The 23,373-nt window shown below is 47.0% G+C and overlaps 2 protein-coding genes across 3 annotated transcripts in view; one reads left to right on the forward strand and one right to left on the reverse strand.

The window, feature by feature from the left end:
• The first annotated feature begins 816 nt into the window (after positions 1 to 816).
• Positions 817 to 4,377, forward strand: NDUFB7 (NADH:ubiquinone oxidoreductase subunit B7). Its single transcript, XM_084838466.1, has 3 exons — positions 817 to 994; positions 2,538 to 2,706; positions 4,185 to 4,377. The coding sequence occupies exons 1-3, from the start codon at positions 883 to 885 to the stop codon at positions 4,282 to 4,284; spliced, it is 381 nt and encodes a 126-aa protein (XP_084694592.1). The 5' UTR covers positions 817 to 882; the 3' UTR covers positions 4,285 to 4,377.
• A 1,161-nt stretch (positions 4,378 to 5,538) lies between these two features.
• Positions 5,539 to 23,373, reverse strand: part of TECR (trans-2,3-enoyl-CoA reductase) — a 47,972-nt gene continuing 30,137 nt past the window's right edge. Inside the window, exons 4-13 of one of the 2 annotated variants that reach the window (XM_084838461.1) lie at positions 22,968 to 23,012; positions 22,430 to 22,533; positions 22,224 to 22,339; positions 18,272 to 18,377; positions 17,917 to 17,989; positions 16,032 to 16,075; positions 12,374 to 12,431; positions 11,145 to 11,233; positions 10,067 to 10,112; positions 5,539 to 7,366 (exon numbers count right to left, since the gene is read on the reverse strand). In XM_084838461.1, coding sequence (XP_084694587.1) covers positions 7,239 to 7,366; positions 10,067 to 10,112; positions 11,145 to 11,233; positions 12,374 to 12,431; positions 16,032 to 16,075; positions 17,917 to 17,989; positions 18,272 to 18,377; positions 22,224 to 22,339; positions 22,430 to 22,533; positions 22,968 to 23,012 — 809 coding nt within the window. In that variant the 3' untranslated portion in view covers positions 5,539 to 7,238. The remainder of the gene's footprint in view (positions 7,367 to 10,066; positions 10,113 to 11,144; positions 11,234 to 12,373; positions 12,432 to 16,031; positions 16,076 to 17,916; positions 17,990 to 18,271; positions 18,378 to 22,223; positions 22,340 to 22,429; positions 22,534 to 22,967; positions 23,013 to 23,373) is intronic. The other variant, XM_084838460.1, reaches the window with a different exon arrangement.

A 23,373-nucleotide genomic window follows, 5' to 3' on the forward strand; every position in this document is an offset into this window, starting at 1 on the left:
ATGGTGTGTTGATCTTTAGAACATCGGATTCGTCGTTCACCACCAGCACCATCGGCTGCTAGCCGTCCTTTCGGCTTTGAGCTAGCTGCGTCATCACATCTGGGGCTAGTTGAACTTATCCTCTGTTCCTCCCCAGTAGCATCTTGACCATCTTCCAACCTGGGAGTCCCATCTTCCGATGGTATACCGACATATCTCTGGTTGTACTGATCCATTTAGTTTTCATGGCAAGAATACTGGGGTGGGTTGCCATTTCCTTCCCCAGGGATCGTATTTAGTCTGACCTCTCTGCCGTGACCTTCCCGTCTTGCCCCACGACAAGGTAACGCTCTCCTTTTACGGAGAGATAAAATACAGAGCAGCACATCCCGAATTTCCAGTTTCAATAGACGGTTTTTATTTTTCTTGTCCCGTGTGGTGGAAGCGATAGCCGTCCACAGAAATAAAGGGCTGCTTTTGCATCGGTAAAGGCTATTTTTCAAACGATGAAGTTCTAGGGGAAAATGTTTCCCAGGATAAAAGCACGGAGTCAGAAGGAGCAGGAACTGGCTGCTCCTCTTTTCTAACAGCCTTCGTTTTGACCAAAGACAGCTGCGCTGGATTTCTACACGCAGCCCGTTCACTGCGGCCCATCTCGAAAAAGGACAATATCTGAAGACGGCTTCTCCCTGAGGACCAGGAAATGACGTATAAAAACGTTCGGCCCACTTTTTTTGTTTTCGTGCGTCTGCGACGGAGGCATCCGGTTTTTACCGGAAGCTCCGGACTCCGCTCTAGCCTATCGTCTCTGATCAAAGGGGCTCCGTCCGCTTCCGGGAGGAGGAGCGGGAGCAGCAGCTGGAGGGGTCGGAAAAAGCAGCGGCCTCGGCAAGGGCCGTGGCGATGGGGGCTCACTTGGCCCGCCGGTACCTCTGGGATGCGGAAGTGGAGCCCGACCCGCTCAACATGCCCACCTTCGACCCCCTGTACGGCTTCCCCGAGCGCAAGGAACGCGGTGAGCTGCCGCGAAGGTCACCCAGCGCTCGGCTCCGCCCCCTCCCGCCCGGCCCCTCCCCGAGCCCCGGCCGCCAGCCCCCCCCGCGGGGAACGGGGCGCGCAGGCGGAGCCCCTTTTTGCAGGCTGCAGGGCGCTGACCTGTAATGCGGCGGCGGCGGCGGCACTGAAGGGCCGGTGTGGCCTAGTAGAGCAGCCTCCCGCAACCTGGTGCCCTCCAGAGGTGCGGGACTACAATTCCCATCCCCAGCCAGCAGGAATGATGGGAGTTGCCGTCCAGCACGACTGGAGGGCCCTGGGTTGGGAAGGCTATGGCGGATTAGGACGGGGGAGGCCGCCCAGGTTCAAATCTCCCCTCTGCTGCGGAACTGACTGGGCGAGGGTGGTCTTGCACAAGTCCCTACCTTATAGAGTGGTTGTGAGGATAAAATGGGGCAGGGGGCATGTATGCATCCCTAAGCTCCTTAGAGGAAGGGTGGAATAACAATGTAAAAAGCGAAACGAAATCTGTGTCTCAGACGCCATCTGCAAACCTGTCCTATAATGCAGGAGTCTAGAGACAGCAGGTTGCTGGTCTCATCTTGCTCGCAAAGCTGGTGGGGAGGACGATCCTGTGGCATTATGCAGTGGGTTTCCTGCAGGTAGCACTGGTGTTAATGGGTATTGGTTCAAGGCATCCCGAGGTGTATCCCTGCTGCTTGTAGAGAATGTGACCTCTCTTAACCCAAAACGTTTCAGTCAGAAATACATTGAAATAAGAATTGACACACATAGCTATAAGACCAGGGCAGGAACTCTGCATTCTTGAACTGGTATTTATATCTTTATTTATATAAAGATTTCTACCACACCTTTCTAGCTCCTATGCACTACTCAGGCTGGCTAACACTTAAAAAATCACAATATCATAAAATATATTAAATACAACAAAAGCAGAGCACACAAATAAAATATAACCTTTACATAAAACCACTGTTGATTGGTTGCAATCGCTGTCCATATCCCTACAGGATTGGAGTTCTTGAATTTTAAACTGGTTATGACCTATTAACTATAATGGAACAAATCAGCTCAGGGAGCAATCCTGTGTCCTTTAGACAGCAACTGGGGAACCAGCAGAGAGAACAGCTGGCTGCTGCTATGAGCTTGCAAACATGAGTGTGTAGGGGGTGAAAGGGAGCATTCCTGGGGAAGGGGAGGAAACCATGGCGGCAATGATATGACAAATCTATGGCTGCCCCAGACTCCTTCCCTCCCTGAAACCTCTGCTAGATGGGCAAAAATGCCCGGCTGGCTTAAAGGCACAGCAGGAGGCACAACACGCCTCCTGCTCTGCATAGGATACAGGCAGTTCAGAGGCTTACGAGTACCCAGGGCATATCCTGTAGGATTGCGGCCTAATTTGCAAATCGGACTTTGAAAGGTCATAACCCACTACTATTCTTAGCATCAATAGAATGGAACTTTCAAATAGTTCATGTTGGTAAAGAACTGCCTGGTTCTTCACTTCTGTCCATTTTCTCCCCTTCCATTTTCCCATACAGTGATGATAGCAACACAGCAGCAGATGAATGATGCCCAGATTCCTGTGGAACAGCGGGATTATTGTGCACATTATCTCATAAAATTGATGAAGTGCAAACGTGACAAATTTCCTAATATCTTTGGGTGTCAACATGAACGTCATGACTGGGATTACTGTGAGCACTTGGAGTAAGTTGCAGCCGTGCCTCCCTTCTTGTTCATTGCTTACCTTTTCCCTTTCTTCCTCACTTTATAAATTAACTGCAGTTCAGAAACCCTCTAACATGGTCTTGGAGATGGTCTACAACAGGGGGTCCCAATGTGGTGCCTGCAGGCACCACAGCACACCTGTGGATGGGTCCCCAACATGATGCCCATGGGCACCCATTTAAAAAAAAATCCCCCCAAATTTTAATGTACATACATGGATTTATATGAAATGCATACAGCTTTCTAGCAGTTACACATGGGTTTCAACAAAAGCGAACCAAACATTCAAATAAGTATCAATTTGAAGGTGGCATCTATATGCTACCCATTCAACTATTGAAAGCATTGTAAGGCCCTCAATCCATTGCATTATAGATGAGTGTGTATCCTTCCAGTGCTGTAATATCACTGTTTTAGCTGTGAAAAGGGTGCAGAGAATCCATTTACTCTGACCATTTGTTCATTTCCATGAAGCAGGTAAATAATTTAAAATAGTGTGTACATCTTTGAATATTAAAGACTGTTCTAGTATAAAAATTATGTGTGTGTAATAACCTCCTCCCAGAAAGTAATTACTACTGAACATTATCAAAACATATGTTTAAAAGAAGCATTAGCTGTATTGCATCAGCAGCAATCAGCCAAATTAGACAGTTCCTTATTAAAGAGACATTGCAGTGTCCAAGAAATGAAACAAAAGTTCTTGCTATGCAGCCCAAGATGCATAGATGTGACAGGTAGACACCAAAGCAGTGATCCGCTAATTAGGCATTTTGTGGTGGTCCCCACAGCATGGTCTCAAATTCCCTGATGTGCCCACGGATCCAAAAAGGTTGAGGACCTCTGGTCTACAAACACTCCTGTACCACCCCGCAAAGCTTATGCCCCTCCCAACATGAGAAATTCAGCACAACTTGGAACAAGGAGCATTTGCAGGAATGGTCAGCATGTCCCAACCTCCATGGTATGGGTAGGGGGTTGGGGAGAGCTTATATGCTTCCTTAATGTTGGGTGAGCCAAGAGTTGGCTTTGGGGCTCCTTTGCTCTGTGGTGCATCATTCCCATTTCTATATATGTTCTTACAGCTGTGAGCCCTCAACTGGCAGATGTTTCAGAGAGGATTTTCACCTGACATTTGTAGGGAAGCATAATGAGTATTTCACTGAACCTTGTAATCGATATCATGATGTTGCTCCATTTGTTTTCTAACTTTTATTTTTATACCTGTAATTGTTATTTAAGTATTTCAATATTTCGCTTGTAAACCACCTAGAGATTTTGTTACATCAGCTGGTATGCAGGTAAAATATAAGAACGCAAGTATACAACTTTCAGGAGGGATTCAATCCAACTAGCATCTTCTGGCCCAGAAACATGGAGTACGATCATAGGAAAACATAACGGTTTGGTGGGAGACAGGTGCTCTAACTGATCTGCCCTTGTTTGCTTTCCCATAGCTATGTCATGCGCATGAAAGAATTTGAACGGGAGCGGCGCTTGCTGGTTAGGAAGAAGCGCATTAAAGAAAAGGAAAAAGCAGCAGCAGCAGCATCCTAACTGGCTTCAAGGTGTTTCTCCTGGGTCCTTCCAGAAGCATCTTGTAGAGACCTCTGAGTCTGTTTTGTTGAAAATAAAGACATTATCCTGTGACTGGGTCTGAAACAATCACTGCAGTTCATGAAATGAAATGGATGAGGGTAGGATTTGGACAGTACAGCTAATGAAGGCTGTCAAATTTCTCATAGTCAAAAGTTCTGGAAAGGGAATAGGTCTGGCTGCTAGGGTCAAATGAGAGTGTCCATCATATGGCTATCATGTTATGAGGTGTGGTGTTCCCTTTCTGGGCTCGACATTGACTGCTGAAAGGAAGTGCAAAGAGAGAACACACATCCCATATTTAACATTTGTCACTCTCTGAATGCAATTTGGGTCTGTGTTTGCACAAGTTTTCAATCCACTGTGGTCTGACCAACGGGAGCTGCTTTTCAGTTGGGGGGAGACACTTTGTTCTTCTATGCAATCACAAGGAATTGCTGCACCGTGTGGTAAGAGGTAGTAGTAAAGCAAAGTTCAGAGGGAGCCAGTACCTTTGGGGCAGGGTGTGCAACCACCTCCACCTAGGAGGAGGTGGTAAGTGCCAGCCTAATCTAGAGAAGCCAGACTTTGTGGCACCAGTACTGTATGAAGCCTTTTTCTATTAGGTCCTGATTGAAACATGCACATGGTTTCCTCGGATTCTGCTAAAGCACATGGGGAAATGCACGGGTGGGCCTTGAAGGTCTTCAGTGCGGCTGGCTTCACTGCCCGAGCTGCCAGGTTTGCTCCCCCCAGTGCCCCTCCCCCATAGCCGTTTGGCAGGCTGGGGAGGGAGTGTGTGATTGGGAAGGTGGGTGTGCAGGGTAGGTTAACCCTCCCAGCTCATCAGTCTTCCCCACGAAGGAGTGTACACGTATGTTGGGTCAGTGGGCCTGCTCTACATGCATAGGCTCCCCATGCCATTTAGAACCCAGATCACACAGGGTTATAACTTGCATGTTATAACTTGCATGGAGTGTACAGTGGGCTCCCTGTTTCAGACTACCACCTCCAATGTGAGGTCTTTGTGTGATTGCAACCATGTGAGAACTGAACACCTGTATATGGCTATACAGTTGCCATTTCTTGGTTAGCTTCTAATTTTTAGCATCTTACTCATGCCCCTCTTTTAGACAGGATAATCCAATATGAAGCAGAGGTCTACTCTTCCTTTTTGCTAGGCTTCCTTGCATGTAGCCTTCCCACTTGTAATTCCATGCTGCTCAACAAAGAAACAATCTGACACTGCCCAGTGGCTGGATCATTTTTATTGGTGTAGTTCCAAGAAGTCAGTTCCACATGAAACAGACCACAGCAAGTCAGTGGTTCATTTTAACAGCTGCCATGGAGCCTAGCAGGTTTCCAGTATCGTGCTGCTCACATGCAGCATAAACTAAGACTATTGCAAACTTTCACCTTGACCCTAGGTATGTTTGCTTTGAAGTAAGTCCTACTAAGTGAAATGGGGCCTACTCCCAAGTAAGTGTGTGTAGGATTGCAACCTTAGTAACATTAAGACAAACAGGAAAAGAGAAGCAAGTTCCTCTCAGACTGTCAAAACACAGAAAGAGGCCTCATTTCTATAATACTGAATTTTGCCTAGAGTAAGACTGCAGACCTTTCCTTCTCTAGGGACTAGAAATAGCTACAAGCCTTGCTTCAAAGCGGTCTTTTTCCAAGAGCTGCTCAAAGCAGCTGTAGGTATAGTTTTCAATCACAGGCCTGAGGCCACTTGTGACGAACACACACTTTTAGGCAGGAGTGGACCTGCAATCCAGAGAAAATGTATGGCGTGACTGGCAACAGAACAGACAGAAAACTATGGAAAGCCTGTTTTTTCAGACCTTCATTTCAGTGACCTCTGCTCCCACCTAAATAAGGCTACCGTACCATTCCCCTGCAGCTGAGCTGAGCTTTCTGCTTAGCATGTGAAGTGGAGAGAAAAAGCAGGGCTTCTCAGTGCTCGTTAGAATCCAGGTACTAAGGAAAAGGGGAAGCATTTGCGCTTAAGACTAACTGCTGGCTTGCAGCATGTGTGGTGCTGAAGCTACCCATACAATGCTACAGCTGCTCCCGGGCCACACCCAATGTGTCACCTTTGCTTCTGTGGCAATAGTTTCTCATCACGCCCACATCTCTTGCTACAAATCTGCACCTCTGTACCCGTCATGCGTGGCTAGAATTACATAACCAAATACGCCTTGGAAAAATACACTGATGGCATTGCTCACACCATCTCAATCGAGTTGCTTTAAAATATCTCAGGTACCAATGCCTATTTGTTGAGCAAGGGCCAAAGGGTGCACAAGACCACGCTGAATAAGAGATGAAGCTAGCCTCTTCTTGAGATTCTTTCCCATGTCACTCCCCCCAGAAAGTTACTACTACCACCAAAAGAACAGTGACCCAGTAGGCTGATGCCATACCAGTAATAGCCACTAGAAGGGTCACTTAGTCAAGGAGAATGCCTGGGGGGGGCAGATGAGTCCCTCTAAAATTATGAGATGAGGCCTGTTGCCCTAAGCAGCTAAGAGGAGAGACAAGTCTTCTCTTTGGGTCAGGCTCCAGCTGCCTAGATTCAGTTTTTGGCACCTGCTCTCACAGACATAATGCCCAGCAGCTGCTTCAGTGTTGATAGTTCTCTGTAAAACTGAATTGTTCCCTCTGTTCTCTGCTGCAGCCTTTGGCTTTATGGTGCTTTGTGGGGAACAGTGATTCCAAACTCAAAGGCTCTGGAATGGGATAAGGACAAAGATGCGAGGGGTGGGGTGGGAAGAGGCAGTAACTTCCATAAGCAAGGACTCCCTGCAGCTGCCCGCCAATCATAGTGCAGACAGCAAGAGAAAACCCCATTTTAGACTCCAATCACAGCCGCTCACAAGGTAAAAAACAAAATCAAAACTACCGGCCCAGACCTAGAGGTAGCCACCTCCAGCTCAGAGCAGGAAAGGGACGATGGGTGAACGTAGTGGTGGGTAATCCCGGAACTCCTTCAGGTAACTTCGGTGTTTCCCCTTTGCCCAAATGGTCATTTGGATAAATCCAACCAGGGAGAACAGAGCCACTGTTGGCAAAGAAGAGAGTGTTACATGTTGTTATGTGCCTGCCTACAGAGAGGTCTCTGCTGTCTATCTCCTGAAATATATCAGAGTATGTTCACAGGAAATTAACTCAATGAGGTAACGGGAAACAACAGACAAATAATTATCCTGGGGAACACTCAAGCTGGGCTGCCAATCAAGGCACCTACAACTGTCTGCAATTCTGATATAGCCAAACCTGTCCTGGAATCAGCACTAGAGGGAGCCTTGCAAGCCATCTAGTCCACCCCCTGCTTGATGCAGGAAATCCAGAGCTAGATATCCCCAACAGAGGGCTGTCTCAGGGATAGACAACCTGGTGCCCTCCAGATGTTTTGGGCTAGAGCTCCCATAAGCCCCAATCAGCAGGTCCACTGGTCAAGAATAGTCAGAATTTTAGTCCAAAACATCTGGAAGACACCAGGTTACTTGCCTTTCCTACTTGAAGAGCTGCTACCCCTCTAGGGAACTGGTTCCATTGTCGAGCTGCTCTTACCATTAAGATGTTTCTCCCGGTGTCCAGCTCAAATCTACATTCTTGTAACTTAAGCCCTTTAGATCTAGTCTTGCCCTCTTTTATGTGACACCCTTCAGGTGTCTGAGGAGTGCTATTATGTCCTCCCCCCCTCTTTTCCAGACTAAACCTACTCTCCTCATAGAACTCATTTTCCATACCCCTGACCAGCTTTGTTGCCCTCTGCACTGGGTAAAAAGACTTGTTCCATCCACCTCATGCAAGCCTGTACAAGCTGAGCATCTCCACCCATAGATGAGAGGGCTTTCTGCCTGTGATCCATGCTTACCCACCTCACAACCCAGCCCATGTAATAAAGCACCCACCATCTCACCAAGCAGTTGCAGGCATCAACTCACGACATGTAATGCTCCCCCTGCTCAGCTCGGGCAGTGTCTCCACTCTTTCACAAACAATTCTCAAGTGTGTGACCCTGTTCTGAGCAGGTAGAACATCACAGCTCCCTGGGAGTAAGCACCACTGGATTCAGTGGGGCTTACGTCTGTTTAGACACGCACAGAATTGCACGGTTAATATCTGAAGCAGAAGAGAGACCACTGGTATCTTAATGTCCTTATATAAAATTATGCTGAGGTTGACTCTGGACTACTGTATGTAGTTCTGGTGGCCCCATCTCAAAAAAAGATTATAGAATTAGAAAAGGGCAACCAAAATTATTAGCAGATGGGAGCACTTTCCCCTAAGAGGAAAATGAGGGGTTGTCGTTGAGGGAAAAAAGATGACTAACAAGGGACAAGAGAGAGGTTAATACAATTATGCAGGTTGTAGAAAAGGTGAGTATGTTCTCCCTCATAACACCAGGGCCATCCAACTGGGCCATCCACTGAAGTCGATTGGGAGCAGATCCAGGACATCTGTGGCATTTGCTGCCATAAGGTCTGGTGTTCTTTAGTTACACCAAAGCCCCAGATTCGAAGGCACCATTCCCTTGAATATCCGCAGAATATCTGAGTTGCTGGGGGGAAACCATATGGGAAGGGAATTGCCTTCCAGCTGTGCCTGTGGGCTTTGCAAAAGCATCTTGTTGCCCATTGTGGGAAGCAGGAAGCCGGACTAGATGGATCTTTTGTCTAATTCAGTAAACCTCTTCCTTTAGTACAACTTTATTTATTTCATTTCTATACCGCCAGATAGCCAAAGCTCTCTGGGCGGTTCCAAAACAAGACAAAGTAGGTCTGAGATGCTCGGCCTATCTTGAGTGTCATGCAGCCAAAAAACAGTAACAAGCAAAATCCAGACCCAGCACCACCACAACGGGCACTACCTAGAGGACAGGGAGGGAGTTCTCTGAGGTAAGGCACAGATACGTCCCTGGGGTCCTACTGACTGTGATACTCAGGAGGAGATAAAGCAGGGGTGCAGAAGCTCTTGGAGCCTGAGGGCTGAATTCCACTTTGGAGAAGCTCTTAGGGGTCGCATTCCAGTGGGGGCAGGGCAAAAATCCCAGCCTGTTTTAACGTAAAGCTCTTACTGCCAGCACCTAAGCCTTAGGAGAAGCATTTCAACACTTCAGAACTGGGGGGGGGGGGGAGACTGCACAAAAGCCAAGACACCACCAAACAATCAGTGGTTGGGGGAAAGGGGGCGGAGTCAAGGAAAGGGGGCATGGCTTCCTAGAGGGCCAGATTGGGACTCCTGAATGGCCAGGTTTGCCCCGCAGGGCTGTTCTGCATCCCTGAGATAAAGCCTTGGCATTACTGTCTCACCAAGAGACACTACTAAACTTTTATTTTGTGCCATTGACACATCAAATAATGGATGACAACATCTCCAGCTCTGATATGTCCTGATAAAGAAGCAAGGCCAAGAAGGGGGCATGGGGGGAGAAAAGGACAGACCTTCTGGGCTCTGCCTTCATAAGGAATGGAGCTTATTGAGTAAGAAGCAGAAGCCACCATTTCTGGGTTCTGTAATCTTGCTTTGTTGTCCTCCTTGGCCTAAAAGGGACAAGCTATTTGTGCCCATTTAAGTCCATGGACCCAATCTGGCTTCATTAGGAACCGCAATTCTAACAGCAAAATGAGGAAGGGCTGGGGGAGGAAGGAAGAAAGAAGTGATCCAGAGCCATACAATGACCCCCTGCAAGTTATTGTTAAGGAAGACTACAGCACAGACCCGACATCTTTGTTAACTCTAGGCCAGGACTTACCTGGAAGGCACTGAGTCATAATGGCAAAACCAATCCAGGATCCCACCTGGAAGAGAAGGAAAGCATCAGCTCACGATTATGACAGGCAACACAAGGCTCCTGAGATATTAGCAATGGGTTCCTCAGCTATGGGTAAATAAGCATACAGCCGCAGTAGCCCTTTTGGTTGCCACCCACAGTTATAAGAGAGAGGACAGCTGCAGCCCTGCTCATCCCTGAAAAATCTCTGGAGCAGATTATTTCCCCTTAAATATACCTGCCCAACCACCCAGCAACTCTAAACTGGATTTAGGTCAAAGACTGATGCGTAAATAGAAGAAAGTGGCTGCCCTACTATCAATGCAGAGGAAATATCAACGCTCAGATGACTACAGTAGCCAGGGTTAAAACAGGTCTGAAGATTCTGCAATGGGCAATCTATCTCCTCGCTGCAATTCCCTGTACAAGGGAGTATTATGCTGTAGAAAATTGGGAATGGAGGTTTTGAGTACAGCAAATCTCAAAGCACACCTTATGGAGCAAGGTTAAGATTTAGCTTGGCAAACATTAAACCAAAGTTTACCCAGTGTTGCCTCTGCAGTGTAATATAGGACAGGGGAACTCCGCTAGTTAGCCCAACAGTTTTACATTGCAGCTGGCAAGCAGGATATCATTTGTCAAAATGTCAGAGTATGACGTGTAAGAACTAAACAAAAAAATACAGTATCTTGTGTAGTGTTCAAGAGCCATGTGCGCAGGATGTCCCAGAAAAAAAAAGTACAGCATGCAGTCAGAAGAGGGGAAAGCTATGCTCTCTGGATGCTTGCCTAGAAATTACCACTCTAGCGACATGCTTCATGTGAAATGGAGTACAGAACAAGATACATGGGGTCAACCGCCTAGAGAGCTTCAGCTATGGGGCAGTACATAAATATAATAAGGGAAGGGAAGGGAAGGGAAGGGAAGGGAAGGGAAGGGAAGGGAAGGGAAGGGAAGGGAAGGGAAGGGAAGGGAAGGGAAGGGAAGGGAAGGGAAGGGAAGGGGTCTCTTCCAGATTCAAGCCTCTCCAATTTGCTGTAAGGCTCTACCCCTTTCTCACCTCATAGGTATAATTAGGGCAGGAGACCAGCAAGAAAAGCCATGTGAAAGGGTTCTTGGTAGGATATGGGATCTTCCTGGCCTTGGAACCTGGAGGGAATCAAGAAGAATGTGATTTATTTCATGAAGACAGTGGGCTGGTTCACAAGTAACACTAAACCATCGTTTAGCTCCACATGTATGAACTGGAACAAGCCTGAGCAAAGCCTCACACAACTGGGAGAATATCTTCCAGCATTTAGTTTCACTTCTGGAGGGAGCAATCCTCTGGCCACTAGACACTGTCTAGAGGGCCATAGGATTTTTCAGTTTCCAGGAACTGAGGGTGGAGCCCTGGCTCCAAGCTTGGTTCCCAGAAACTGCACTCCCCGCCCCCCGCATAGCTGACACGCTTCTTCCCTGTTTCCACACTCGAAAATGGAGTGCAGAGAGGGTGAAAAGGGGGCAGTGAGGGGAGGAGATTGTGGAAGTCTCTTTACAAGGCTTCCTAAGTGGCACGCAGCCTCCCCGCCTCCTGCTCTAACATCCCTGGCTAGACGCACGAAATTGCGCATCTAGCTGAAAATGCAGAATAGCCAGAGCACAGAGGAGAGGATCGCCTCTGTGCTCCAGTCACCCTGCATTGAATAATCCCCACCCTCCAAGTTCGGAGGCTGACATCTATCTCCATAGGATTGCAACCTTAGAATCTCAGCTTAGTGTTACTTACAAACCAGAGATTGTGGTTTAAAACATATTCCGGTTAGTTAAACAAGCCAGCTAAACAAGTCAAGATTTGAGGTTGGCTTGATTAGAAGCTGACTAGAGTTTGTTTTAAGCAACAATCTCTGGTTTGTACATAATACCAAGTTTGCATCCTTACTACCCTCTTTATCACACCCCCTTCTGCTTTCTCCCACTCAAATCCTTTTCCTCAAAAATAGAAAAAGAACTCTGCAACTCCCAGCATTACTACAAAAAATGACTTGTGCAAAATTACACAGGTCCCAAGTTTGCTGGTAATACTAGCATTTGGGGGCCTGCTCAAATCTCAGCAGTCCTTTCCCTCAGCCAGAAGGCCATCAAAGACAGAAAGCTGGGTTTCACCTGCCACAGCCCACAGCACCTCATGCGATGTGCCCCTTCAGCCCAATAGCCTTAGGACAGACCAGCAAGCCCTTAGCATGCTGCTGACCTGTGCTTTTATTTTAGCTCTGGAGCAGCCTCCCCATGGCCCTCCGCTCTACTCACCAGCAGGGCGCAGGTTCCGCAGAGCAATATGAATTGAGAAGTTTCCCAGCTGACAGAACTGTAGGAGGAAAGAGAGCCAGTGTCAACACACAGGGGCAACACCCTAACCTCTCACAGACCCCCTTACCACCAAAAGCCATACAAGTTTCTGCGTAACAGTAGCCCAGGAACCAGCTTGGAGGGAAAGACAGAGACCTGAATGTGCCAATTCAAGGAGGGATCCTGTTCTCTCACTGGTGCAGTCTGATCTCCCCCTCTGTATGGTCAGAACCATGCTTCTTCACCACTATCTTCTCTGTTCCAGAGCTGAGCCCTAGCACTGAAAGAGGTTCTGGAGCTGTGCACTGGTAAGCTCTGGTTCCAATCAAAGAAGTAGGGGTTACGAGGAAGAGCCCCCTAGACTCAGATTACCTCCTGGAAGTAAGCCAAAGTACGTGTAACTGAAACAACTGCATATTCTTCTGCTTATCCCACCTCTATTTCCCTTTCCTTACTCTGTTGCTTTCCTTGTTTGTTTTTAGATTGTAACCCCCTTGGGGTAAGGACCTGTCCCCTCATTCTTTCTCAAGTGCCATGTACATAGATAGCAATAATAACAACAACAATAAAACAGCAACAGACAACAGACAAAAGTAACAAATAACAATAATAGGCAGCACCCTAGTCTTAAACAGACTTGTAGTACGCACGGAAGGAAGAGAAACCAGTTTCTTCCTTGCTACAGTAACCTGGGCACCAGTGGCCAAACCCAGCTTTTTTTTCAGTCACCACTGGATTTACAGTTCAGGCCCTGAGTCCATACAACAGAGTTCTGACCTAACACTGCCTTTGCCTGGGAGAAACTACAGGATCCTTCACATTATAGTCCCAATATTAAATAAGAAATAACTGGCAGGATTCTGGGAGTTATAGACCAATCAGCCAAAATTATGTTAAGTGTTTCCTTCAAACATTAGAGAACTAGGCAGAAGGAAGTCATATATTGGTTGAAGAACAGGCAGGCTTAAGGAAAAGAAGATCCATTGTTAATAATTGCTTTACCCTGCTCCATTTGACGACTAAATAAATAAATAGCAAAAGGTGGGGAGCTTTACATGGCATTTATTGACTTAAGTGCAACTTCCAATTCTATAAACAGAAGCCATCTCCGGTGTAACTTATTAAAAAAAACAAATATTGTTTGAAACTTTTATTCTTTAATAAGGCAGTCCAAACAGGTTCAAACTGTGTTCTTATGGATGAGATTCCTACATATAAGGGAGTCTGACAAGGCTGTTTATTAGTTCCACTCCTTTTAGATTTCTATATGAATGACAAAATCATATAAAATTCATACATTTTGCATAATCAAAATGTCTATATGTCTTGCACAGTTCTTTATGACAGTAAGATTTTATTTTCAACATCTCAAGTTGACATGAGAAGCTTACAGTGCTTTTGGTACAGAAAACAACTTGGTTGTAAGTAACTCTAAATCCAAAGTAGTGATCTTTGGTGAGAGAAAAATGTTGCACAAATTGTGCATATGACTCTAAAGAAATAGAGAAGGTAAAATCAGATTGCTATCTTGGTATAGTTTTCCTGCTTCAGGCTCTTGGCCTTTACAAATAAAGAAAAATGAACTGAAATTGGTTGCTTGTATACAAGCCTTAAGTAGAATCTTGAATCACTGGGCAGAATCCAGCAGGGTTCTTACGCCCCTGCCAATTCGCTGATGCCCCACCAATTCCACTGCGCAAGCAGCCCCCGCTGCTTGCGCGACAGCAGTTTAGTACTTCTGGGGTAACCCAAAATGAGCACAAGTGCTCGTTTCTGGAAGAAGGCAGGTTGGCGGAGCTCACATAAGGGAACTCTGCTGACCTGCCTCCTTCCAGAAACAAGCATTTCTGCTCATTTTGGGACTTCCCCTAGGAAACACTAAAACTTCTTTGTGTAAATAAATGGTGGATCCAGTTTGCACAACAGAATTGGCAGGACCCACCACTTGCAAAAGGGAATCAGCGGGGCAGAAAGGAATTGGCGGGAGCATAAGCAGCCTGTTGGATCCTGCCCTTAGGAATCGAGGAACAAGATGCTCAACCTTAAATGTCTTTACAGCAAACACAGTTCCAGTGTTATTTTTTGGTGCAGAAATTTGGGGTTTTGCAAACATCACCACAATTGAAAGGGTTCAAAGAACATTTTCACTGTATGATTCTAGGGGTATTAAACTCTATTTGTGAGTGGGTCTGGGGGCAAAGGCACCTCAAAACCTCCTTGGTCCATTGTCTCCATCAGAGACACAGCAGCTAAAAATAGGCTTTAACTTAAAAGTTTAATAAGAAAGACTCTCCTAGTTACAACAGTGGTAGTCTTCAAACAGAAGGTAAAACAATTGAGAAATCGCTCATTCATTAGAATTCTATCCACCTTCACCCATTATGGCAGGGACTGATGCCGGGCAGATAGATAATTCCCCCCCCCCCCCCCCGTTTGTCTCTGCCAAATTCAGCACCCACAGCTGCTAAATCTTTCTCTGCTGTTTCCTCCCAGTACCTTTCCTGGGGAAAATGCTGACTCCTCCAGTCTTGGGCAGGAAAGTCCAGTGCAGCCTTTTTGGAGCTCGCTCTTAAAGGGGCAATGGAGGAAGGGGGTATTTGCCCCAGCTGTGGGCAAATATACAGTGGGGTAGACCTCTTCTCTCCCCAATAGATTAGGCAGCCCTTGAGGAGCGGAATTTGTGGTTTCCCAGGTAAACACTGTTCCTTGCTCCTGGCTTGAGTCTCTCCTGCTGTTGGAGTCTCTGTGCATCTCCACATCTCTTCTCCACCTCCTCCCTCTCTATTGCTTTTTCCTGCTTTTTATCCACTGTTGGCCTGCTTTCCCCCCATCATCCTCTTCACCCCCTCCCTTTTCCAGGTGAATCCTATCACAGCGATTAGCACAAGCTTTGAGCATGTGCCAGCTGGCAATGCTATTCATTTGCACTGCTACTGCTTGACGCTGCCCTGGCATAGCCAATCTCCTCGAGCCCAGCATCTGGAAGGGTGAGGGGTGCCCTGGCAATGCCGTGACGGGTCTGCAGGATTCTGGGTAAGAGAGGGTGAGCCCTGCCAATCCCTCACACTACTCCTGTATATTTCATCAGAGCAGAGTCAGGTGTTGAGGTGATCTCTGGCCCAATACATCTTAAGATGTCTAATTATTGGTGCAGAACAATTTATCTGATATTAAAGAACATTGTTTAGAGCCTTCGCTAAAGAAAATGAAATAGCGGAAAATGAAAGAAAAATTAAACTTTCTGTTACAAGGAACTAATCGGTATATGACTTGGAGGGTAGCTTCCTTTGCAGTAAAGGCTTCCAGTCTCAGGAAAAGGTATTTGGAACATCTTAGTCAACTGTGGCGGAGATTCCACACACACCCGGACTTCTTTTAATTATTAGTTTTGTTTTAGTAAAGCTTGAACACAAAATGGGTTGCCCCGAGTGTGGCGCAGCTGTGCCCCTGCGCAAAGATCTCCTCGCCTTTTCACCCTCGCCTTGGCATGGAATGAGCTTCAGCCCAAAGTTTGCTCACAGCCCCAAACGGCACAGGTGGATCCCAAATCCCACTTTCGCTGCCCCACTTTCTATCGTATCCTCCCTCCACCGCCACCCAAAGAACTACGAATTCTTACCAAGAATATGATCAGTGCCAGTTTCACTTGTTCATGTCCGTATGCTTAAAGAGGAGGGAGGGAGCAAGAAAACAGAAACATTAGAACATAAGGGTAACCGTGTGCCCCCACAAGCAGTAGATTCCAGTGACAGTAGGTCTCAGAGAAGTTTCTCGGAATAGTATGACAAGCAACTGCATAGCTATAGCGTGAAACTGTGTGTTATGGAACTGGAGTTTACTGGAAGGGAAAAGAAATAGGCAGAGCAGCTACAGACCTTCATTTAACCACTGTGGAGGTGTCATCAGTGCCCTCCTCCGCCTCTCACCTCTACTAACCAGATACAGGGTAGAAATGAGAAACCATATCAGAAAATTAAGAGAACAGGTACGTTTACCCTAAAATAATAATGGAAAGGGATCTGTTGTGATTTTTCACATATTTAAAAGACCCTGAAGCTGGGAAAGACTGAAGGCAAAAGGAGAAGGGGACGGCAGAGGATGAGATGGCTAGATAGCATCACCGATGCAATGAATATGGACTTGAGCACACTCCGGGAGAGAGCGCAGGACAGGAAGGCCTGGCGTGCTATGGTCCATGGGGTCACGAAGAGTCGGACACGACTGAGCGACTGAACAACAACAACAAAGAAAGACTAAGTCAGCAATGTGTTTAAAATACAGGAGCTATTATGTCAGGCATACCAATGAAACAAAACCAAGCTGGATGTGTGCAGGAAGTCCAGAAAAGTTATGTCTATGATCAGATAACTTTTTATATAGAACCTCTTGATAGGTTAGTATATCAAGTTTACTCTGAGCCTTGGAGTAATTTAGATCAGGCAAACTGGAGGTGGAATATTACATTTATATCCTGCCTTTCCTCCAGGAGCATAAGGCAGTGTATATGGTTCCCTCCCCACCTGCTTGTTATCCTCCTAACAACTTTTTGAGGTAGGCTTGGCTGAGATACAGTGATAGGCCCAAGGTCATCCAGCAAGTTTAATGGCTGAGTGGGAATTTGAGCCCAGTCTTCTCCAGTCCCCTGTCCCGACACTCTAACCACAACAAAAAATAAGAAATGCCCACTCTCGGAGGAAGCCATCCCTTGATTTGTCTGCATAAGTCATTGTTCAGTACAGGCCTCCTTGTTGAAAGGAGGTAAGTCCAGAGTGGTGGCTCATACAGAAATGTAACTTGCAGCATCCTCTGAGGGCAGGTAAGTCTACTGTCTCTCTGTGTCAGGAGTGACTGAATGATCCCAGCCATGTGAAAGGATCACCCACCCGCAACGGACATTGATTAGGAGGAAGGGCCAGGGATACTAGCTCACATGCAGTTATTGAGTCTGAGGAATCCTGGAAAGGGAGGGAGGGGGAAATTATAGGCCTATCCCTTGGGTGGAGGACACACAAGAGTTTGCACATACTTGCTTATTCTGTCACTCAAGGAGCTATGTGGAGCACTGGAGACCTGCCTCATGACCACCTGGAAGTCCCGCTTGACATTAGCGAATGCTTACTAGCACCCCTGGCTTTGACAGTTTCACCAGGCATTGCCTGCACACTTTCAAGCTTATATTGGTAGCAATAAAGCCCAGAACCTTTCTCTTAAAAAGTGGAGGGGGAATGAAATTTGGGGTTCTCCTGAATTACAGATCCATCATATTTCTGCACCTCCCAGACCCAAGAAATATACACCACCAATTAGCAGGTAATGGCATGTCGCAGAGCAGACACTGACTTGCGTGAACAGATCCTGCAGCTCCCACCCAGAAACTCTTCTGGTAAATCACAAGGCAAGAAAACATAAACCCATTTAACATCCAGCTTCTTTAATAGCCACTTGGGTTCTCTGGCCAGCACTGACCACCAAGGCCCTTGCTTCCTCTTCTTTTTTCAACTTACCAGGCGGAGTATACAAAGGGTGATTGATGTAGTATGCCATCCAGGCAGCAAAGCCCCAATAGTAAGTGCAGTTCTGGAGAAAGAATCAGAAACAGCACATTAAGCAATGGCTCTCGAATGAAGCCACAGCAAAGCAAGGATCTGGCTTCTGCATCAGCCAGCCAACCTCATGGCCAGGGAAGGGTTCAAGCAGAGGACAGGGCCAGCCTCTTCCCCTTCCTCCCATGGAGATGTCCAGTGCCATTTGCTACATGAAAACTGCAACTAGGACTTTGGAGGGCGGCCCTTTCCAGCCCTCACACTGCTGGCCCCTTCCTGCCCCTCCTCCTTCAGGCTCAGCTCCAGCACTGCTCACCTTGAAGATGTTCCGTAAGGGCATTGTTCCGTGGGAGAACCTATGGACAAAGAGGGTCTCCAGGAGACGCTTGATGTAGTGGAAAGAGTGGCAAATGCAGGCCAGGCTGGAAAGGAAAACAGAGGAGAGATTAATATAGCAGTATAATGTCCACCCCTTCATGGATCACCGCCTTGTTGTGGCGAAGGGGCTTGCGTAACTCAGTGAAGCCATAAGCTATGCCGTGCAGGGCCACCCAAGACAGACAGGTCATGGCAGAGAGTTCTGACAAAATGTGGTCCACTGGAGAAGGAAATGGCAACCCATCCCAGTATTCTTGCCAAGAAAACCCCATGGAACGTATCACAAGGCTAAAAGATATGACGCCGGAAGATAAGCCCCTCAGGTCGGAAGGTGTCCAATATACTACTGGGGAAGAGCAGAGGGAATTTCCAAGTAGCGCCAGAAAGAGTGAAGCGGATGGGCCAAAGCCGAAAGGACACTCAGCTGTGGATATGTCTGGTGGTGAAAAGAAAGTCCGATGCTGTAAAGAACAATATTGTCTAGGAACCTGGAATGTCAGATCAATGAATCAAGGTAAGCTGGAGGTGGTCAAACATGAGATGGCAAGATTGAACATCGACATCTTGGGAATCAGCAAACTAAAATGGACAAGCATGGGCGAATTTAATTCAGGTGACCATTATATCTACTACTGGGGCAAGAATCCCTTAGAAGAAAGGGAGTAGCACTCATAGTCAACAAAGGGGTGGGAAAAGCAGTACTGGGGTACAATCTCAAAAACGATAGAATGACCTCAGTACGAATCCGAGGCAAACCATTCAACATCACAGTAATTCAAGTCTATGCCCCAACCACTGAGGCCGAAGAAGCTGAGATTGATTGGTTCTATGAAGACCTACAACATCTTCTAGAACTAACACCAAAAAAAGACGTCCTTTTCATCATAGGGGATTGGAATGCTAAAGTAGGAAGTCAAGAAATCACCGGGATAACAGGCAAGCATGGCCTTGGTGTACAAAATGAAGCAGGACAAAGGCTAATAGAGTTTTGCCAAGAGAACACGCTGATCATAGCAAACACTCTTTTCCAACAGCACAAGAGGCGACTCTACACATGGATATCACCAGATGGTCAATATCGAAATCAGATTGATTATGTCCTTTGCAGCCAAAGATGGAGAAGCTCCATACAGTCAGTCAAAACAAGACCTGGAGCTGACTGTGGCTCAGATCATGAGCTGCTGCTTGCAAAATTTCGGCTTAAATTGAAGAACGTAGGGAAAACCACTAAACCATTCAGGTATGACCTAAATCATATCCCTGATGAATATACAGTGGAGGTGAGGAATAGATTTCAGGGATTAGACCTGATAGACAGAGTGCCTGAGGAACTATGGACGGAGGTCCATAACATTGTTCAGGAGGCAGCAACGAAATCCATCCCAAAGAAAAAGAAATGCCAGAAAGCAAAGTGGCTGTCTGATGAGGCTTTACAAGTAGCTGAGGAAAAAAGGGAAGCAAAAAGCAAGGGAGAAAGGGGAAGATATATCCAACTGAATGCAGAGTTCCACAGAATAGCAAGGAGAGACAAGAAGGCCTTCTTAAATGAACAATGCAAAGAAATCGAGGAAAACAACAGAATGGGAACGACTAGAGATCTTTTCAAGAAAATTGGAGATCTCAAGGGAACGTTTTGTGCAAAGACAGGCATGATAAAGGACAAAGAAGGCAGGGACCTAACAGAAGCAGATGAGATTAAGAAGTGGTGGAAAGAATACACAGAAGAACTATACAGGAAAGATCTGAATGTCCCTGATAGCCATGACAGTGCGCTCACTGAACTTGAGCCGGACATCTTAGAGAGTGAAGTCAAGTGGGCCTTAGGAAGCATTACTAACAACAAAGCTAGCGGAGATGACAGTATTCCAGCTGAGCTATTTAAAATCCTAAAAGATTTAACTATTAAAGTGCTGCATTCAATATGCCAACAAATTTGGAACACTCAACAGTGGCCACAAGACTGGAAAAGGTCAGTTTACATTCCAATTCCAAAGAAGGGCAATGCCAAAGAGTGTTCAAACTACTGTACAATTGCACTCATTTCACATGCCAGTAAGGTTACGCTCAAAATCCTACAAGCTAGGCTTCAGCAGCATGTGAAGCGAGAACTACCGGAAGTACAAGCTGGGTTTCGAAGAGGCAGAGGAACTAGAGATCAAATCGCCAACATTCACTGGATCATGGAGAAAGCAAGAGAATTGCAGAAAAACGTCTATTTCTGCTTCATTGACTATGCTAGAGCCTTTGATTGTGTGGATCACAACAAACTGTGGCAAATTCTTAAAGAAATGCGAGTACCAGACCACCTTACCTGTCTTCTGAGAAACCTGTACGAGGGACAAGAAGCAACAGGGACAAGAACCAGACATGGAACAACCGAGTGGTTCAAAACTGGGAAAGGAGTACGACAAGGCTGTATATTGTCGCCCTGCTTATTTAATTTATATGCAGAGTACATCATGAGAAATGCCGGGTTGGATGAATCACAGGTCAGAATTAAGATTGCCGGGAGAATTATCAACAACCTCAGATACGCAGACGATACCACCCTAATGGCAGAAGCAAAGAGGATCTAAAGAGCCTCTTGTTGAGGGTGAAAGAGTGCAAAAGCTGGTTTGAAACTCAACATTACAAAAACTAAGATCATGGCATCTGGCCCCATCACTTCCTGGCATATAGAAGGGGAAGAAATGGAAGCAGTGACAGATTTTATTTTCTTGGGCTCCAGGATCACCGCAGACGGTGACTGTAGCCATGAAATTAAAAGACGCTTGCTCCTTGGGAGGAAAGCTATGGCAAACCTAGACAGCATAGTAAGAAGCAGAGACATCACCTTGCCGACAAAGGTCCGTCTAATCAAAGCTATGGTTTTCCCAGTAGTAACGTATGGCTGTGAGAGCTGGACTATACGGAAGGCTGAGCGCCGAAGAATTGATGCTTTCGAACTGTGGTGCTGGAGAAGACTCTTACGAGTCCCCTGGACTGCAAGGAGGTCAAATCAGTCAATCCTCAAGGAAATCAACCCTGAGTGCTCATTGGAAGGACAGATACTGAAGCTGAAGCTCAAATATTTTGGCTACCTAATGCGAAGAGAAAACTCCCTGGAAAAGACCCTGATGCTGGGAAAGATTGAAGGCAAAAGGAGAGGGGGACGGCAGAGGATGAGATGGCTAGATAGCATCACTGATGCAATGAATATGAACTTGAGCACGCTCCGGGAGAGAGCGGAGGACAGGAAGGCCTGGCGTGCTATGGTCCATGGGGTCACGAAGAATCGGACACGACTGAACGACTGAACAACAAATAATGTCCAAGAGAAATACAGCCACCTTTGAGCAGCAGCATCCAGAAGGAAGGTACAATTAGCTCTCCACAAGTCCTCCTGGTGTTATGCTTTGGGCTTTCATATTTTGGACTTCCCTTAATTGGGAGGACTATTTGGAGACCTTTTCTGAAGTCTCCCTTAACCAACTACAGAGGGGTTTAACTAGCAGGTTCAGGACAAATGGCCCAGGAAACAGACTGAAGCATTAACCTAAAACCTTGCCACAGGAAGAAGTGCATGGAGAAGCCACAGACCACTGCAATGCTCCAATTAGGCCCAACAGCCACAGAGAGTCCAGTGCTCAGCCCAGTTGTTCTCTGCAGCTCAAATACTGCTTCTGGAAACGCTAACTGTGATACAGGGAATCTTCCCATCCAAAGAACAGGACATGAGAATGGAAAGAGGCCAGTCCAAACAGGTAAGAAAGAAAAATGGGCTACATATTTTACCAACTGCATTGCCTTTCTCTGACAAGGGCCCAGTTCCCAGCTATGTTAGCGGGTGGTATTCCAGTACAAGCTAAACATAAACAGCCAAATGCTCCCCTTGGCCTGTAGACACTTACTGCACAACAGAGTACTTGCTGGAGGTGAAGTCATACTTTCGGCCATAGATGAAGGGCACCCGGAAGTAAAAGAGCAAGTAGATGAGCAGTGGCCCAGCATACTCTGTGAGGAAGACCTGAAAGGGTATGATGAGGAAGGGTAAGAAAAAACAAGGGCGTGGGCAGGGGGTGAGGGGTTCTCTTAGGGAGAGAAGAAGCGCACTCACAGTCACCCAGCTGATTTGTGCTCCCAGGTCCCGGAAATACAGGGTTGCTGTGGTGCCCACTGGCAAGTTCTGAAGGATGTCCTCATCTTTTAGGGACTTCCCCTCTGGAAGAGAGGAGAACTCACAGTGAAGCTCCAGTTGCCTCAAGCTCCTGGACTGGGATACCAAAGCTGGCGGCTATGTCCTTGCTTACATGCTAGGGCAGCTCTGGCTGCCTGGGGTCCAGGAGGAGGAAGATGCCACAAGTGGGGGTGGGAGAGAGGTCAAGAGAGCTGACGGGTGCTTACCGATGCTTGCACCCAGCCCATACACCTGGGCTTCCAGAAATGACTGTTCCTTGCAAGGTTGTACCAACTTTAAAACAGGCCTCTCACATGGCCAGAAATGCCCATGTCAGCTGCATTCTCTGGTCCAAGACTCAGCAGCCCTACCCCATGTCGAATACCAGCCCACTTTGGGGGCAACTTCATTGCCAAAGAAAGTTACCCTGAAGGAAGGGTGCCCAAATAGCAGAATGCCGTATGATACACCAACTTACTGGGATCCAGTCGCAGGGACTGCCGGGCCGGATGCCACTGAGGATCTGAAAACAGGAAAACAAAGCTGCTTTATGCGGAGTCAGACCACTGGACCATCTTGCTCAACACCGTCTCCACGGACCGGCGGCGGCTCTCCAGGGTTGCAGACAGGAGCTCTTTCCCAGCTCTGACCAGAGGCACCAAGGCTGCTCTACCACCACCTTCCCCAACCTGGGGCCCTCCAGACGTGTTGGACTGCAACTCCCAGCTTTCCTAGCTGGGCCCCAGGTTGGGAAAGACTGCTCCACCACTTAGGTGCACGCCATAGAAGAGAGTCATCACACAAGCAGCAGTGGAGAAACACCCAATCGTGCTGGCCAGTCACCTCCATCTCATCTTTCCTTCTGCCAGGGAAATGAGGCTGAA

This window comes from Heloderma suspectum, chromosome 2 (genome assembly GCF_057233095.1).
Source record: "Heloderma suspectum isolate Gila_16-S chromosome 2, 16-S_ref, whole genome shotgun sequence".
Taxonomy (NCBI): Eukaryota; Metazoa; Chordata; class Lepidosauria; order Squamata; family Helodermatidae; genus Heloderma; species Heloderma suspectum.